Raw genomic sequence first — 18,914 nt, forward strand, 5'->3', positions numbered from 1 at the left:
CTGGAAAAGCGCAGCAGGTCAGGCAGCATCCAGGGAACAGGAGAATCGACGTTTCGGGCATAAGCCCTTCTTCAGGAATGAGGATGCCCTCCACCGCATCTCTTCCACTTCCCGCTCCTCCGCCCTTGAGCCCCGCCCCTCCAACTGCCACCAGGACAGAACCCCACTGGTCCTCACCTACCACCCCACCAATCTTCATGTACAGCGCATCATCCGCCGTCATTTCCGCCACCTCCAAACGGACCCCACCACCAAGGATATATTTCCCTCCCCTCCCCTATCAGCATTCTGTAAAGACCACTCCCTCCGTGACTCCCTCGTCAGATCCACACCCCCCACCAACCCAATCTCCACTCCCGGCACCTTCCCCTGCAACCGCAGGAGGTGCAAGGCTTGCGCCCACACCTCCCCCCTCACCTCCCTCCAAGGCCCCAAAGGAAACTTCCATATCTGCCACAGATTCACCTGCACCTCCACACACATCATCTATTGCATCCTCTGCACCCGATGTGGCCTCCTCCATATTGGGGAGTCAGGCCGGCTACTTGCGGAGCGTTTCAGAGAACACCTCTGGGACACCCGGACCAACCAACCCAACCACTCTGTGGCTCAACACTTCAACTCCCCCTCCCACTCCACCAAGGATATGCAGGTCTTTGGACTCCTCCATCGCCAGACCACAACAACACGACGGTTGGAGGAAGAGCGCCTCATCTTCCGCCTGGGAACCCTCCAACCACAAGGGATGAACTCGGATTTCACCAGTTTCCTCATTTCCCCTCCCCCCACCTTGTCTCAGTCAAATTCATCGAATTCAGCACCGCCTTCCTAACCTGCAATCTTCTTCCTGACCTCTTCGCCCCCACCCCATCTGACCTATCACCCTCACCTTGACCTCTTTCCACCTATCACATTTCTGACGCCCCTCCCCCAGGTCCCTCCTCCCTACCTTTTATCTTAGCCTGCTGGACAAACTTTCCTCATTCCTGAAGAAGGGTTTATGCCCGAAACGTCGATTCTTCTGTTCCTTGGATGCTGCCTGACCTGCTGCGCTTTTCCAGCGACACATTTTCAGCAGTGGTTTTTCCAAGTTTCCTTTTCATCAGTCATTGACTTTTGATGTTGAGGGAAAGGCAGAGACGGACAGGAAGAAAGGCTTTCACTCTTGCTTATAAAGCATCTTTTCTGCTCAGAAGCAGCTATTGATGAAGATCCATTCGTACATTAATAAGTTTGTTCATAGAATCCCTCCAGTGCAGAAACAGGCCATTCAGCACCACAATCAGTAACTACATGGCTCATCGTCAGATCATTTAAATCACCAATTAAATAGTACTTTGTTCTGATTAAGAGTCATTAGACTAGAAACATTAACTCTGCTTACTCCCCACAGATGCTGTCAGACTTGCTGAGTTTTGCTAACACTTTCTGTTTTTTTGTTTCACATCTCCAGTATCAGCAGTTATTTGTTTTTAGCTTTAAGAATCTTACACGTTTCGGTTAGCACATTCCCTATTCTTCTAACTTCCAGTCAATAGAGTCCCAAACTGCTTAGCCTTTGCTCACAAGACAATGTGTCCAAACAACAAATCATCCTGGTGAACCTTCTCTAAACTGCCTCCAATGAAATTATATCTGTCCTTTAAAAAGAGGACCAAAGCCACTCTCAGTACTCCTAATGTAGCCTCACCAGCATTTTATGCAATTACAGCAAGACATCCCCACTATATACTCCAACTTCCTTGAAATAACAGCCAGCATTCCATTAACCAACTTGATTATCTGCTGCACTTGTGTGCTGGTTTACCATGCTAGCTGCACAAGTACCCGCCAAGTTCCTTTGATTTGTTGCTCTCTGCAGTTTTTCTCTATTTACATAGGTTTTTTTGTTCTGTCTTCTTGAAATAACTACACAGAGGCTGGTATACCGCCACCAAGTCACCCTTTATTTACTCGTGCATAGTACACCAGCTGTGGTCAGCCAGTTTGGAGTCAGCCTCTGAAGCGAAGAGGTTCTGAATCTCCAGTTTATGTATTTTTAAAATTTTATTAACCAGTATAAATTACAAATGAACAGTTAACAATGAACAGCAGTTTACAAGAAACAGCAATTTACAGAGGAAAGGGGTGGCAAAGCCAGACCCCCAAACCCCAGCGTAAAACCAGTTCATAAGGAAAAGAGGGCAAACCTCGAATCTCAATCCCCTGTTTATTTTTTTTTTCTTTGGGAGTGCTTATTTTTTTCCCCAGCATCCATATTGTGCTTGCGCAGGAGTGAGACACAGTGAAAGACACAAGGTGCACGAATCTTAATTCAAATTTCCACCACCAGGAAGAAAAGAAGCACCCGAGTGGCCAGTGACAAGCACTGCCCTTCACATCAAAGGGCAATGCTGTGTGATCAAACAGTGAAGGGGAGGGCAGGGGCTAAATCAAAATAGAGTTGGAGGGGGAAATAATGCACTCCACTCCCTGCGGCGCCCACCTCTCCCTGAACAACTCCAGGGTGTCAGTGAATTCCCTGTTTATATTTTTTTTTAATTTTTTTTGTCCCCTCCCTGACAAAAAAAAATGGAGAATCCTGCACACTGATTCAGCTCCCTGAAAGCCAGCTCTGAGTGAACAGAGCCTCTGACAGCCCGTTTTTTTTTGTGTGGGGAAGCTGGTCCAGGGACAGTCCCCTTCCCCTCAGACACAGTCAAGGAGGAGAGTCCTTACACACACACACGCTGGTCCAGCTCCCTCCAGAGCCAGCTCTCAGAGTGAACAGGGTATCTGGCACTGCAGTTGTTTTTTTTTCTTTCCTTTTTTTTAAAAATCCCCCACACTACCGCCTAAATGCAGTAGTACTTATTTTTCCCCAACACCCATGGTGTGTGTGTGCAGGTGAGAGACACAAGGTGTACAAATCTTTATTCAGTTTCCACCACCAGGAAGAAAGGAAACACCCGAGTGGCCAGTGACAAGCAGTGCCCTTCACATCAAAGGGCAATGCTGTGTTATCAAAACAGTGAAGGGGAGGGCAGGGATTCAATCAAATTAGAGTTGGAGGGGGAAATAATGCACTCCATTCCCTGCGGTGCCCACCTCTCCCTGAACAACTCCAGGGTGTTGGTGAATCCCCTGTTTAGGTTTTTTTCCACCTCTCCCTAAACAACCCTAGGGTGTTGGTGGACACTGCGTGCTGTGTCTCCGGGGACACCCAGGCTTGCCTCCTGGTTTTTTTTTAAACCCCCACACTACCGCCTAACTGCGGTAGTGCTTATTTTTTCCCCAGCACCCATGGTGTGTGTGCGCAGGTGTGAGACACAGTGAGATACACAAGGTGCACGAATCTTTATTCAATTTCCACCACCAGGAAGATAGGAAAACACCCAAGTGGCCAGTGACAAGCAGTGCCCTTCACATCAAAGAGCAATGCTGTGTGATCAAATCCCCTGTTTATTTTTTTTAATTTAACCCCCACACTACTGCCGACGTGCAGTAGTGCTTATTGTTCCCCAGCACCCATGGTGTGTGTGTGTGCAGGTGTGAGACACAGTGAGAGACACAAGGTGCACGAATCTTTATTCAATTTCCACCACCAGGAAGATAGGAAAACACCCGGGTGGCCAGTGACAAACACTGCCCTTCACATCAAAGGGCAGTGCTGTGTGATCAAAACAGTGAAGAGGAGGGTAGGGACTAAATCAAAATAGAGTTGGAGGGGGAAATGATGCACTCCACTCCCTGCGGCGCCCACCTCTCCCTGAACAACTCCAGGGTGTTGGTCGACACCGCGTGCTCCTTCTCCAAATCCCCTGTTTATTTTTTTTTTCAAAATAGAGTAGGGACACTCCCCTTTTTCTTTTTCTTTTTTCTTTTTTTTTTCTTTTTCTTCTTTTTTTCTTTGTGTGTGTGCAGGTGGGAGACACAGTGAAAGACACAAAGTGCACCAATCTTTATTCAAATTCCACCACCAGGAAGATAGGAAAACACCCGGGTGGCCAGTGACAAACACTGCCCTTCACATCAAGGGGCAGTGCTGTGTGATCAAAACAGTGAAGGGGAGGGTAGGGACTAAATCAAAATAGAATTGGAGGGAGAAATGATGCACTCCACTCCCTGCGGCACCCACCTCTCCCTGAACAACTCCAGGGTGTTGGTCGACACCGCGTGCTCCTTCTCCAAATCCCCTGTTTTTTTTTTCTCTTTTTTTCTTTTTTAACCCCCACACTACCACCTAAGTGCGGTTGTGCTTATTTTTTCCCCCAGCACCAATGGTGTGTGTGTGCAGGTGTGAGACACAGTGAAGGACACAAAGTGCCCGAATCGTTATTCAATTTCCACCACCAGGAAGATAGGAAAACACCCGGGTGGCCAGTGACAAACACTGCCCTTCACATCAAAGGGCAGTGCTGTGTGATCAAAACAGTGAAGGGGAGGGTAGGGACTAAATCAAAATAGAGTTGGAGGGAAATCCCCTGTTTATTTTTTTGTTTTTTTTTTCTCAATTTTTTTTTAACCGCTGCCCTGCCTGCTCAACTCCTGTTTGTTTGTTTTTTCTTTCCTTTTTGTTTTCTTTTTTTTTCTTTTCTTTTTTTTTTCCTAAATAATTTAACCCCCACACTACCACCTAAGTGCGGTGGTGCTTATTTTATCCCCAGCACCCATGGTGCGTGTGTGCAGGTGTGAGACACAGTGAAAGACACAAAGTGCACCAATCTTTATTCAATTTCCACCACCAGGAAGATAGGAAAACACCCGGGTGGCCAGTGACAAACACTGCCCTTCACATCAAGGGGCAGTGCTGTGTGACCAAAACAGTGAAGGGGAGGGTAGGGACTAAATCAAAATAGAATTGGAGGGAAATCCCCTGTTTATATTTTTTTTTCCCCTTTAACCCCCACACTACCACCTAAGTGCGGTAGTGTTTATTTTATCCCCAGAACCCATGGTGTGTGTGTGCAGGTGTGAGACACCGTGAAAGACAAAGTGCACGAATCTTTATTCAATTTCCACCACCAGGAAGATAGGAAAACACCCGGGTGGCCAGTGACAAGCACTGCCCTTCACATCAAGGGACAGTGCTGTGTGATCAAAACAGTGAGGGGGAGGGTAGAGATCCCCTGTTTATTTTTTTTTTCTTTTTTTTTTACAGAGAAGGGGAGGGGAGACACTCCTGTTTATTTTTTTTATTTTTTTTATTTTTATATTTTTTCCCCTTTAACCCCCACACTACCACCTAAGTGCGGTAGTGCTTTTTTTTTCCCCCGCACCCATGGTGTGTGTGTGCAGGTGTGAGACACAGTGAAAGACAAAGTGCACGAATCTTTATTCAATTTCCACCACCAGGAAGATAGGAAAACACCCGAGTGGCCAGTGACAAGCACTGCCCTTCACATCAAGGGACAGTGCTGTGTGATCAAAACAGTGAGGGGGAGGGTAGAGATCCCCTGTTTTTTTTTTTTCGCACTCCACTCCCTGCGGAATCTCCTGTTTTTTTTTTTCTTTTCTTTTTTAACCCCACACTACCACCTAAGTGCGGTAGTGCTTATTTTATCCCCAGCACCCATGGTGTGTGTGTGCAGGTGTGAGACACAGTGAAAGACACAAAGTGCACCAATCTTTATTCAATTTCCACCACCAGGAAGATAGGAAAACACCCGGGTGGCCAGTGACAAACACTGCCCTTCACATCAAAGGGCAGTGCTGTGTGATCAAAACAGTGAAGAGGAGGGTAGGGACTAAATCAAAATAGAGTTGGAGGGGGAAATGATGCACTCCACTCCCTGCGGCGCCCACCTCTCCCTGAACAACTCCAGGGTGTTGGTCGACACCGCGTGCTCCTTCTCCAAATCCCCTGTTTATTTTTTTTTTCAAAATAGAGTAGGGACACTCCCCTTTTTCTTTTTCTTTTTTCTTTTTTTTTTCTTTTTCTTCTTTTTTTCTTTGTGTGTGTGCAGGTGGGAGACACAGTGAAAGACACAAAGTGCACCAATCTTTATTCAAATTCCACCACCAGGAAGATAGGAAAACACCCGGGTGGCCAGTGACAAACACTGCCCTTCACATCAAGGGGCAGTGCTGTGTGATCAAAACAGTGAAGGGGAGGGTAGGGACTAAATCAAAATAGAATTGGAGGGAGAAATGATGCACTCCACTCCCTGCGGCACCCACCTCTCCCTGAACAACTCCAGGGTGTTGGTCGACACCGCGTGCTCCTTCTCCAAATCCCCTGTTTTTTTTTTCTCTTTTTTTCTTTTTTAACCCCCACACTACCACCTAAGTGCGGTTGTGCTTATTTTTTCCCCCAGCACCAATGGTGTGTGTGTGCAGGTGTGAGACACAGTGAAGGACACAAAGTGCCCGAATCGTTATTCAATTTCCACCACCAGGAAGATAGGAAAACACCCGGGTGGCCAGTGACAAACACTGCCCTTCACATCAAAGGGCAGTGCTGTGTGATCAAAACAGTGAAGGGGAGGGTAGGGACTAAATCAAAATAGAGTTGGAGGGAAATCCCCTGTTTATTTTTTTGTTTTTTTTTTCTCAATTTTTTTTTAACCGCTGCCCTGCCTGCTCAACTCCTGTTTGTTTGTTTTTTCTTTCCTTTTTGTTTTCTTTTTTTTTCTTTTCTTTTTTTTTTCCTAAATAATTTAACCCCCACACTACCACCTAAGTGCGGTGGTGCTTATTTTATCCCCAGCACCCATGGTGCGTGTGTGCAGGTGTGAGACACAGTGAAAGACACAAAGTGCACCAATCTTTATTCAATTTCCACCACCAGGAAGATAGGAAAACACCCGGGTGGCCAGTGACAAACACTGCCCTTCACATCAAGGGGCAGTGCTGTGTGACCAAAACAGTGAAGGGGAGGGTAGGGACTAAATCAAAATAGAATTGGAGGGAAATCCCCTGTTTATATTTTTTTTTCCCCTTTAACCCCCACACTACCACCTAAGTGCGGTAGTGTTTATTTTATCCCCAGAACCCATGGTGTGTGTGTGCAGGTGTGAGACACCGTGAAAGACAAAGTGCACGAATCTTTATTCAATTTCCACCACCAGGAAGATAGGAAAACACCCGGGTGGCCAGTGACAAGCACTGCCCTTCACATCAAGGGACAGTGCTGTGTGATCAAAACAGTGAGGGGGAGGGTAGAGATCCCCTGTTTATTTTTTTTTTCTTTTTTTTTTACAGAGAAGGGGAGGGGAGACACTCCTGTTTATTTTTTTTATTTTTTTTATTTTTATATTTTTTCCCCTTTAACCCCCACACTACCACCTAAGTGCGGTAGTGCTTTTTTTTTCCCCCGCACCCATGGTGTGTGTGTGCAGGTGTGAGACACAGTGAAAGACAAAGTGCACGAATCTTTATTCAATTTCCACCACCAGGAAGATAGGAAAACACCCGAGTGGCCAGTGACAAGCACTGCCCTTCACATCAAGGGACAGTGCTGTGTGATCAAAACAGTGAGGGGGAGGGTAGAGATCCCCTGTTTTTTTTTTTCGCACTCCACTCCCTGCGGAATCTCCTGTTTTTTTTTTTCTTTTCTTTTTTAACCCCACACTACCACCTAAGTGCGGTAGTGCTTATTTTATCCCCAGCACCCATGGTGTGTGTGTGTGCAGGTGTGAGACACAGTGGAAGACACAAAGTGCACGAATCTTTATTCAATTTCCACCACCAGGAAGATAGGAAAAACACCCGGGTGGCCAGTGACAAACACTGCCCTTCACATCAACGGACAGTGCTGTGTGATCAAAACAGTGAGGGGGAGGGTAGAGATCCTCTGTTTATATATATATATTTTTTTTCTTTCATTTTTTTTATTAACCCCCACACTACCACCTAAGTGCGGTAGTGCTTATTTTGTCCCCAGCACCCATGGTGTGTGTGTGCAGGTGTGAGACACAGTGAAAGACACAAAGTGCACAAATCTTTATTCAATTTCCACCACCAGGAAGATAGGAAAACACCCGGGTGGCCAGTGACAAGCACTGCCCTTCACATCAGAGGGCAGTGACACTTCCCTTTTTTTAATTTTTTTTTCTTTTTTTTTCTTTTGTTTCTTTTTTTGTTCTTTTTTTTTTCTTTTTAACCCCCACACTACCACCTAAGTGCGGTAGTGCTTATTTTGTCCCCAGCACCCATGGTGTGTGTGTGCAGGTGTGAGACACGGTGAAAGACACAAGGTGCACGAATCTTTATTCAATTTCCACCATCAGGAAGATAGGAATAACACCCGGGTGGCCAGTGACAAACACTGCCCTTCACATCAACGGACAGTGCTGTGTGATCAAAACAGTGAGGGGGAGGGTAGAGATCCCCTCTTTATTTTTTTTTTTACCGAGCTAGTACTTTAACCAACTAAGCCAGAACATCCCCTGTTTATTTTTTTTTTTCTTTTTTTTTTCTTTTTATTTAACCCCCACACTACCACCTAAGTGCGGTAGTGCTTATTTTATCCCCAGCACCCATGGTGTGTGTGTGCAGGTGTGAGACACAGTGAAAGACACAAAGTGCACCAATCTTTATTCAATTTCCACCATCAGGAAGATAGGAATAACACCCGGGTGGCCAGTGACAAACACTGCCCTTCACATCAACGGACAGTGCTGTGTGATCAAAACAGTGAGGGGGAGGGTAGAGATCCCCTCTTTATTTTTTTTTTTACCGAGCTAGTACTTTAACCAACTAAGCCAGAACATCCCCTGTTTATATTGGTCAACCAGGGCTCCCTGATTGGTCGAGGTTAACAATCTCAATCAAGGATCTCATAGTGAATAAGATTCACCTGGTTCTAATCAGTACACTTCCAAAATTAACAGCTTCACATTATATTCCATTTGCCAATATTTTACACAATTAGCCTATCAGTATCTCTCTGTAAACTGTTTGTATCCCTCTCACAACTCACCTTTCCACCTATTTTTCAGTAGTCTGCAAACTTGGCTACAGTACATTAGCTTCCTTCATCCACATCAAACTTGATCAGTGGTGCTGTTGCCAAGTCCATCTTGATTGAGTTGAAGTCCTGTACCCAGAGTATGTTCTTTGCCCTTGCTATCCTTAGTACTTCTTCCAAGGAGTACGGATTCATCGACTGGTTGATGACAATCAGCAGGAGATTTGCCGATGTGTAACCTCCTGTCGTGCTACTACACGAGTCGAGAATCGAATGTTGAGGATTCTCAAAGCCAGTCATTCCTGACACTGCTGCCATCCCTGTTGTCTTTCTCCTGTAAACTCAATAGGAAGTGACAATAAATGGAAAAGTAAGTGTCTTAAGACAAATATGACTGTCAGATTTGATTGTGTAGATTAGGAGACAGTTCCCCAGTTGTAACACAAATGTTAGTGAGGAAGATTTTGCACAGTTATTTGGTCTGGAAGTTGAAGAGTTTTATGGACTAAATAAGGAAAAACCATTTGCTTTAATTGTTGCAAGTTATGATCTGAATTGCACTGGCTGATATGGTATTGGAAATTGAATTCGTTGTAATTTTCAACACACTATAAACTTGAAAAGAAGCAACTTGCAGCAGTATGGGAATAGAGCAAGAGTGTGAGACTAATCGGGTAGCTCTTTCAAAGAGTTGGCACACTTAGATTGTGTTGAATGGTGTACTGCTCTGTAAGATTTCATGATTCTAATTGAGAATTCAATGAAAAATTATCGCCATTTAAGATTATCACTGCAAGTGCAGGGAAAGGTTGGGAAAATTTCTTTATGTAAGGACTGCTTTGTCACTGGTGAATTATATTAGTTTGTAAAATAATATAGAAGAAGAGTTAATTGCTGAAAAGGAAATCCAAGTAGTGATTAATTCTTTTTTGGTATAATTGAGGAAAGTAACTTAATCCAGGGAGACCTGAATTTGCTGATTCTAGCGCACTTTACCCATCAGCAGTGAATATTCAAAGAACTATCTTTGTAATACGGATCTTCTAGGATTTTGATTCATTCGGAGGATGTGGGAAGTTCTAACTAGGCCAGCATTTTTTTGCCAATCCCTAATTGCCCAAAAATCAGTTAAGAGTCAATTACATTGTTGTGGATCTGGAATCACATATAGACCAGAACAAATAAAAATGGCAGATTCCCTTCCCTAAATAGCATTAGCGAACCAGATGGCTTTTTTAAACAATTAGTGATGGTTGCCATTAGGCCAGATCTTGCTTCCACATTTTTTTAATTGAATTGAAATTTCACGATCTGCCATGTTGAATTTGAACTCGTTCACAAAACAGTAGCCTCGGGTTGTAGGTTGCTAGTCCAGTCATGTCCCCACAAAACCACCCTCAATAGCACTTCCTGTAGTTTTTCAATCATAATTTATTATATTCACTTCTACGATATAAAATGATACTGTAAACCCTATCTGTTGAAACTGTTGAAAAAGTGAATTGAGCAAATAACTGAATGAAACATGTCAAGTGTTTGTGTCTTTGTGTCAATAAGCCAAAATATTAGAACAAGCAAAAATAATTTTCATGTGAACTGACTTTTGAACAATCTTTTTTACTCTTAACTTAAAAATAAACATGGATGGGCATCAAGTTTTCATGCCTAAATTTTACTTGGCAGTTTGGAAATATTCTGCCACCTCTGCAGAGTAGTACAGTATAACAATGACAGAGTACACACAGACAAAGTTGTACCGACATTTTCTTGTTTAAAAAGCTCCTCAATTCTAAAATATTGATGATCTGTGTCCCAGAGCATATTTAATCACATCATGTTCAATTGATACCTGCAGATTCTTCCATTTTAAAATTTGACCATTATGGTTCATAACGTATGTCATCGGATTGCTAATTTCAGCAGTATTGTAGAACTTTAGTTGTGATCCCCGTATTGGTTGGGATCACCGAATTCCTTCTCTGAAGACAGATGAAATGAGTTCTCAGTAATCTGTTTCTATCTGGATGTTAAACCATATCAAAACAATTTTCCAGTTTCATTCGGGCATTATTGACTGTACAAATTTATAGCATTATGCCAAATGACACATTAAGCCACTACCAACTAATTCCTACTACACTAAAGGTGCAAAGATCTAATGGATCACTGGCAAAGATTCTGTGTGTTTCATGTTATACTCTCTAGTGTCTTTTCTGAATGCTACTTGTGTCCACTCAGTCAATTAACATTTGAAAAGGTGAGCAGTTGGAGCCTTGAACCTTTCCACAGCCTTAGTCAGAGCTACAGAGTAATTACCCAACACAAGACATAGTTCTATGAAAATGAGTAGAGTCCTATAATTTTTTTTTTGATATTGTCACTCCTTTTTTCTGCCCATTGGCAGAAGTGCCTTTTGCTATTAATACCTTTTTCCCAAATGTACATTGGCAAAGGCAGTTCAATCGAACAAAACTTATTTAAACTTCAGTTTCCCTGACAGTCAGATTTTCGTACCCTTCCTTCAGAAATACAATGAGCTGAGGTATTATACTTGTTTTTAATTGCCCATCAGAACTTGGGGAAAAAGGCAACATGAATAGGCCATTCAAATTTCAGCCAGTTGCCCAGATCGTGGTAAATCCTAATCTTACCTACCTTAACTTCATTTATTTGTCTTGATTCTATGACCCTAATAAACTTGCCTGATGAAAACCTTACCAATCTCAGCTTTGAAGATTTCAATTGACTTAACCTCAAAGATTTCTGGCAAAGTAGGCTCCAGGTTTCCTTAACTTTTGCGCCAAGAAGTGCATCCAAACATTGTTTCGGAACCATCGAACTCTCATGTTAATGTCATATCCCTAATTCTGGACTCCCTTACCATTGAGGAGAAGGTTTTTCTTTATCTAGTCAATCAATTTCTTTCATCATCAATTCGAATCAACACTTAAGAATACACACCTGGTCCCTGTAGCCCGTACTCATAATTCACTGTCATTCTGATGATATTGTGATGCACCCATCTAAATCAAATATAACCTCCATGAAATTCAGAGCTCATGAAGCGATTTAAAGCATTGAAAATAAGTCATTTTTCTTTTCCCTTAATTTGTTAGTCTGAACTTAGTGGTCTGTATCAGTTCACAATTAATTTCAGCTTCTTCTATTTTTAACCCAAGCAGGAATAATGCAATCAGTGTGCAGGATCCCTTCTCCGACGTTAGTGATCCAGCATTCCAGAAATGGGGCTCCATGACCCCAAATGCTCCATACCAACAGGGGATGAATATGCCTGAAATGATGAATCGAATGTCATACGAACCCAATAAGGATCCCTTTGGTGGGATGAGGAAAGGTAGATAGCTAATTAAAATTCCTTTTTTCATTTTATCCTTAACTGATAGTTGTTACAGTACTCCATCTGTTGCCATGTACATTTCTTTTATTAAAAAAGAATTGCAGTGTATATAAATAATGACTAAGATGCTCTGCATTCCTATAAATCTGTATGTTGAGGGAGGTAAAATCAATTGTTACTTGCTGCTGGTGAGGTATGTTATTTGTGACATAAGGTCAAAAACTACATAATGGCTAATTTAGGCTGTTGAAATTTCTTGAAAATATAACAATTCTGCCTGTCCTGGAGTATCGTTTGTACCCGATGTATCTTTTTTTGGGGTATATAGGGATAAATGTATGGAAATAGTTTATGGTCATTTTTCCAGCGTTAACAACACACAAACTATTTTGATTATATCTGTCATCGTGAACTATTTTCTTGACCTATTTTAAAATAGTGCCTGGAAGTAATGACCCTTTTATGCCCCCTGGAGTAATGCCTAACAGTGGGATGCAGGATCTGTACAACCGTACGCCATCAGGAGGAATGGTTAACTTGAACGTGGGTCAGCGCCAGCAGTATGCGTACGGATCCAGCTATGAGCGAAGGTAAATTCCTATGATCAATATTTTGATCTAAAACAAGGATGAATTTTTATTCTTTTGTTCTTCCATAATGCTGCTATGTAAAGATTTTCATAATCTGGATCCAGCAATGAGAAAACAGCAAAATATGTTCAACTCAAGATGGTGAGTGAGAGCAGAACTTTGAGGTGATGGTGTTCCCTTGCACCTGTTGCCTTTTTAAGAAGTGCTGTTAAAGAATACTTAACACATTGAAAATATTGTAGTCCACATTTAAACCATACCAAGATGGGGCAGCTTAGTGTTTGCCTCAATTGATGAAATAGTCTCCTCCATCTTCAGTGGTGAATCTCTGCTTAAGTGTTGTTGCAAGTGGACAGTATTTTATCATGCTTTTCAAATGCCTTTTAAGTGGTGGGCAAAGTGTGGGATGTTAGAAGGTCAGTGGCTGAATGTCCAGCATCTGACCGGTTTTAGTAGCCAAACAATTTATATGACTGGTTCCCTTCAATTTCTGGTCAAAATTGACGCTAGGATGTTGCTGGTGATGGTAATGCCATTGAATGAGAGAAAAAGTTAGATATGGTCATTGTCCATCACTTGTTGATGTGGTTACTAGATGCTAGTCACTTATCAACCCAGGCTTGACTATTGTCCAATTTAGCTGTGTAGTTATAATTTGTCTGAACCATTGTAAATGGAGCTGAAGATTAGAAATCAGCAAACAAACCCACTTCTGATCTTCTGGCAGGGAAAGCTTATTGATGAGGCCTTTTGGTGCTAACTAAGTTAATATCAAGTTCAACTACTCTCACCATTTCTGGAATTTAGCTATTCCATCTTTTGACCAGCCAAGACATCTGATGATGGATGCTCATTTGCATATTTGCTTGTCTGTAAAATTGTTATAAGATTGTGATAGTTGTGCAGCCTTCTCATGTTGTTTAGTTTTCTTCTCCATTCATGACCAGATGATATAGGGCCAACGATATTTGACCTGATCCATTGGTTGTGGGCAGACAACTTTGTGTACCTTGCTGCTATTATTGTTTAGCATGCATGGTGAAATAACAGAGCTAACTACAGTATTCTTTAAACCCAGTCTCAATTACCACCTAGTACAGCAGATAATATTTTTCCATGTACTAGACTGGACAATTTCCTGACATGAATGGGAAGTACAATTGTGTTGAATTGCAGCCTTTTCTTTGCATGTGGACCCTCATGCGTAAGGTATGTGGAATGTTCAAGTAGTTTTCTTGTGTAGCCCTTAAGAATTTCTCATCCAGGGCTCAAACCAAGAGAAAATCTTTTGTTTACAGTACATACTTTGAATGTGGTGGTAAGTTTGTTCAATTGAATAAAATGTTAGCAGGATCTGCCACTTCATTATGACACAAAGATGTAGAAATATCTTAGGATCCAAAACCCTCTGACTCACATGAAGAACATTCCACCCGGCCTGCCAGAAATCCAATCTGAGACTCGCTTGTGTGTTACTTCCAAGCCATGTTTAAGTTTTCTTCCTTTCTTTCATAAGAAAATTGTCTAACACCCAGCCCTATCTATGCATCCAGAAATTCAATCTAGGACAAGTGTTTGTTCCAAGTTCAGTATTCACTTCTGGCCATCCCGGTTTCCTTCCACACCTGATTAGTTGCTCAGTAGATCTTGAACAATATTATGAGAACGCTTGCGTTTTTATCACCATCAAGGTCTGTAACTTCCTTAGTAAAGAATTAACAACAGGTGACAAGAAAGTAGGCAGTAAGAAATGTCTAGAACTCTGAAGGGTGTTGATAGTTTTTTCTACATCCAAAATTGAAAGGTATATGTTGACCATACTCAGTTAATAAGATTTGTGATGGGAGGTCAGCAGCTAGTCTTTATGATTGTTACCAGGATATATGATTTGAGGATAGTATTGCAAACATTGAGGATTGTATCAAACAATGAAGCAGATCTAAGCCCTGCAATCTTACCACATCAAGTTGTGTAATGGTGATGGATAATTAAGCAATGTGAAAGATTAATCAAGTATGTCCTGTACATAAAAAGCAGGACAAATCCAACCCAGCCAATTACTACCCCATCATTCTACTTTTGATCATTAGTAAAGTGATGGAATGTGTCGTCAACAAAGCAATCAAACAGCACCTGCTCAGCAATAACTTGTTCAGTGATGCCCAGTTTGAGTTCCACTAGGGCCTTCAGCCCTGGACTTTACTACAGCCTTGGTCCAAACATTGACAAAAGAGCTGCATTCCAGGGGTGAGATGAGAGTGATAGCCCTTGACATCAAGGCTGCTTTCAACTGTGTGACATCAAAAATCCCTAACAAAACTGGCATCAATGGGTATGAGGGGTCAAACTCTCCGGTGGTTGGGAGTCAGACCTGAAGATGATCGTGGCTATTGGAGGTCAGTCATCTCAATTCCGGGGCATCTCTGCAGGATTTCCTCAGGGTAGTGTCCTCTGCCCAACCATCTTCAACTGCTTCATCAATGACCTACCCTCCATCATAAGGTCAGAAGTAGGGATGTTCACCAATGACTACACAATGTTCAGCACTATTCGCAACGACTCAGATACTGAATCAGTCCATGTTCAAATGCAACAAGATCTGTACAACATCCAGCCTTGGGTTGACAAGTGACAAGTAACATTCACTCCACACAAATGTCAGGCTATAACCATCTCGAATCCAACCACTGCCCCTTGGCATTCAACGGTGCTACCATCACTGAATCCCCCACTATCAGTATCCTGGGGGTTATCGTTGGCCAGAAACTCAATTGGACTCACCACATAAACACTGTGGCGACATGAGCAGGTCAGAAGCTAGGAATGCTGTGGCACATAACTCACCACTTGACTCCCAATAGCCTGTCCACCATTCTACAAGGCACAATTCAGGAATGTGATGGAATACTCCCCACTTGCTTGAATAAGTGCAGCCCCAACAACACTCAAGATTTTAAACACCATCCAGGACAAAGCAATCAGTTTGATTGGCACTATACCCACAAGCATTCACTCCCTCCGCCATCGATGCTCAGTAGCAGCAGTGAGTACTATCTACAAAATGCACTGCAGAAATCACCAAAGATCCTCAGACATTACTTTCCAAACCCATGGTCACTTCCCTGTAGAAGGGCAAGGGAAGCAGATATATGGAAACACCACCACATTCAAGTTCCCCTCAAAGTCACTCACCATCCTGACTTGGAAATATATTGCTGTCCTTCATTGTCGCTGGGTCAAAATCCTGGAATTCCCTCCCTAATGGCATTGTGAGTCAACCTACAGCAGGTGGACTGCAGTGGTTCAAGATGGCAGCTCACCATCACCACCTCAAGGGCAACTAAGGTTGGGCAATAAATGCTGTCCAGCCAGCAATGCCCGCATCCCACAAAATGAATAAATAAAAGAAAAATTAAAAGGATATGAAGGCTTCACAAATATTCCTATCATTAATGATGTGAGAGCCTAAGGTATAGTAAAAGATTAGGCTGAAGTATTTTCATTCATCTTCTGTCAAATACGCTAATTGAACTATCCATTTCAGCTTCTTCCCGAAGTACGCAGCATCACCGATGCCAGTCTTCGGACAATTCAATTCTCTTCCTGGGGAATCAGGAAATAGCTGAAGGCACTAGATATTACAAAAGCTATGGCCTGACAACATTCCGGCTATAATAGTAAAGAATTGTGCTCCTGAACTAACTGCACCACAAGTCACTTTGTCTCAATACAGCAACAAGACTGACAGCTACACAAAACTGTGGAAAATTGCACCGGTACACCTTAACCACAAAATGCAGGAAAAGCCCAACTGAGCCATTAGTCTAAGTTCGATCATTAGTTAAGTGATGCAAGGTGTCATCACCAGCGTTATCAAGCAGCATCTGCTCAGCAATAACATGCTCAGTTTTGCCCAGTTTGGATTCTGCCAGAACCATTCAGCTCCTGACCTTATCACGGCCTTAGTCCAAACATGGACAAAAGAGCTGAATTCTGAAGTTGAGGTGCAAATGACTGCTCTAGACATCAATGCAGCATTTGATAAATTATGGCATCAAGGAACCTGGACAAAAGGAGGTGGGCAGAATCTCTCCATTGGTTGAGTCATGCTATTCTGCTACTGGTTGTGGTTGTTGGAAGTCGGGGTCATATCAGCCCATGAAAACTCTTTAGGATAGTATCCTAGGCCCAGGCATCTTTTAGCTTCTTCCTCAATCTTACCTTGATTATGAGGTCAGAGATGAGGATATTTGCTGATGATTTGCACAATGTTCAGCATCATTCACTGCTCCTCAACTATTGAAGCAGTCTGTATCTGTATGCAGTGCAAACTTGTAGCACCTAGCCTTTGTCTAATAAGTTGTAAGTAACATTCATGCCACAGAAGTACCAGACAATGACAATCTAGAACAAGACAGAATCTAATCATCACCCTGGCCTTGCCTTCACATCACTGAAGTTGAATGCACCACTGTCAGCATCCTAGGGGTTGTCATTGACCAGAAACTGAACTGGAAAGAACAATCAGAGACATTTACTCCCTTCACCTCGGCAGCAGTATGTTCTACAAGATGCAATGCAGTAACTGGCAAAGGTTCCTTAAAACCACAACTATGAGCATCTGGAAGTTCAAGGAAAGTAAATACATGACAGCACCAGCACCTGCAAATTCCTTGCCAAGCCACATGCTATCCTGCCATGGAGTTATATCACTGACCCATCCTGCAGTTCCCTTTTTTAAGGCACTGTGGCTGTCACTACACCACAGGAGACTGCAATAGTTGAAGACAGTAAAAGTGGGGCTGTCTAGTGCCAACATATTCCATGAATGTATTTTTTAAAAAGTTTATTCTATAGCCTAGTACTTTTCACATGTACCTGTGATTGATAATCTCTCATATGGTACTATGTGACTATTTCAGAAACACAACAAAATATTTTTTTCTTCTAGGCCTGAACATGGAATGGGTCCTGAAGGCAATATGGGGCCTCCAGGAGGTCAGTCTAACATGATGTCATCAAACAGTGACACAAGCATGTACTCACCAAACCGCTATCCCACACAACAAAGGTAATTATAAACAAATATGGTCTTTCGATATTCACTCAATTAATCCTTAAAACATTTGTGAGAGTAGCATTGCTTCTGACATTCAGATTTTTGCCCTGCTTTTTTACTCACCTGAACTTTAGTAAGCAGACACTTCTGCTCCATACACAACGAATGTTACAATGTATTATGGTATAGGAAATAAATTACTAGAGCAATTTATCTTCAGTTTTTTCACTGTTGCTATAAACTCTTTTCAGTAAAACTGCCTTTAATTTCCAGCCCCAAGAGAATGGGGACACTTTCATTCCAGGCTGGGTCTTTTTTTACACTGAAGTATAGGAGGCTGAGGGGTGACCTTATAGAGGTTAATAAAATCATAAGGGTCATAGATAACATGAATAGCCAAGGTGTCTTCCCTAGGGTAGCAAATTCAAAACTAGAGAACATAGGTTAAAAGTGAGAGGGGAAAGATTTAAATGAGACCTGAAGGGCAACATTTTCAACACAAAGGTGGTGCATATGTGGAATGAGCTGCAAGAGAAGGTGATAGAAGCAAATGCAATTACAATGTTTTAAAGACCTTTGGGCAGGCATATGGCTAGGAAATGTTTAGAGGTAAATAGGCCAAATGCAGGAAAATGGAACTAATTCAGTTTAGGAAGCCTTGTCAGCATAGACAAGTTGGGTTCATAAGGTTTACCAGCTAAAAACACATTATGGACTAGCACTGTTATGAGACCATCCATTTTGAGGGTTTTAGACGTAAATTTGTGTAAAACACTAATTTCACCCAGCAATATTTTTAATTTGGTGACAATACCTCATAAACTCTCCACCTTTTTTAGGTGGGCATTTTTTGTGATGCTTATAATATCCTAGCATATATGGGTCCAGCGATTGCAAGATAAGAATTTTGTACTTTATCTGTCATCCTAAAATATTTAGTTTTAATTGAGAATATTTATGCTGCATCAAGATGCCTGGCTGCAGATGTGAATTGTCTTGATCCATGTAATTATATTA

General features: G+C 42.4%; 1 protein-coding gene across 16 annotated transcripts in view; it reads left to right on the forward strand.

The window, feature by feature from the left end:
- Positions 1 to 18,914, forward strand: part of arid1b (AT-rich interaction domain 1B) — a 620,676-nt gene that overhangs the window by 563,576 nt on the left and 38,186 nt on the right. For 9 of the 16 annotated variants that reach the window (XM_087991455.1, XM_087991461.1, XM_087991453.1 and 6 more), the window contains 3 exons: positions 12,070 to 12,245; positions 12,688 to 12,838; positions 17,790 to 17,909. In XM_087991455.1, the coding sequence (XP_087847581.1) occupies positions 12,070 to 12,245; positions 12,688 to 12,838; positions 17,790 to 17,909 (447 nt within the window). The remainder of the gene's footprint in view (positions 1 to 12,069; positions 12,246 to 12,687; positions 12,839 to 17,789; positions 17,910 to 18,914) is intronic. The other 7 variants (XM_087991454.1, XM_087991467.1, XM_043696152.2 and 4 more) reach the window with 2 other exon arrangements.

The sequence above is a fragment of the Chiloscyllium plagiosum genome, unplaced genomic scaffold (genome assembly GCF_037043375.1).
Source record: "Chiloscyllium plagiosum isolate Xiang-an unplaced genomic scaffold, Cpla_swu_hap1 HiC_scaffold_10, whole genome shotgun sequence".
Lineage (NCBI taxonomy): Eukaryota > Metazoa > Chordata > Chondrichthyes > Orectolobiformes > Hemiscylliidae > Chiloscyllium > Chiloscyllium plagiosum.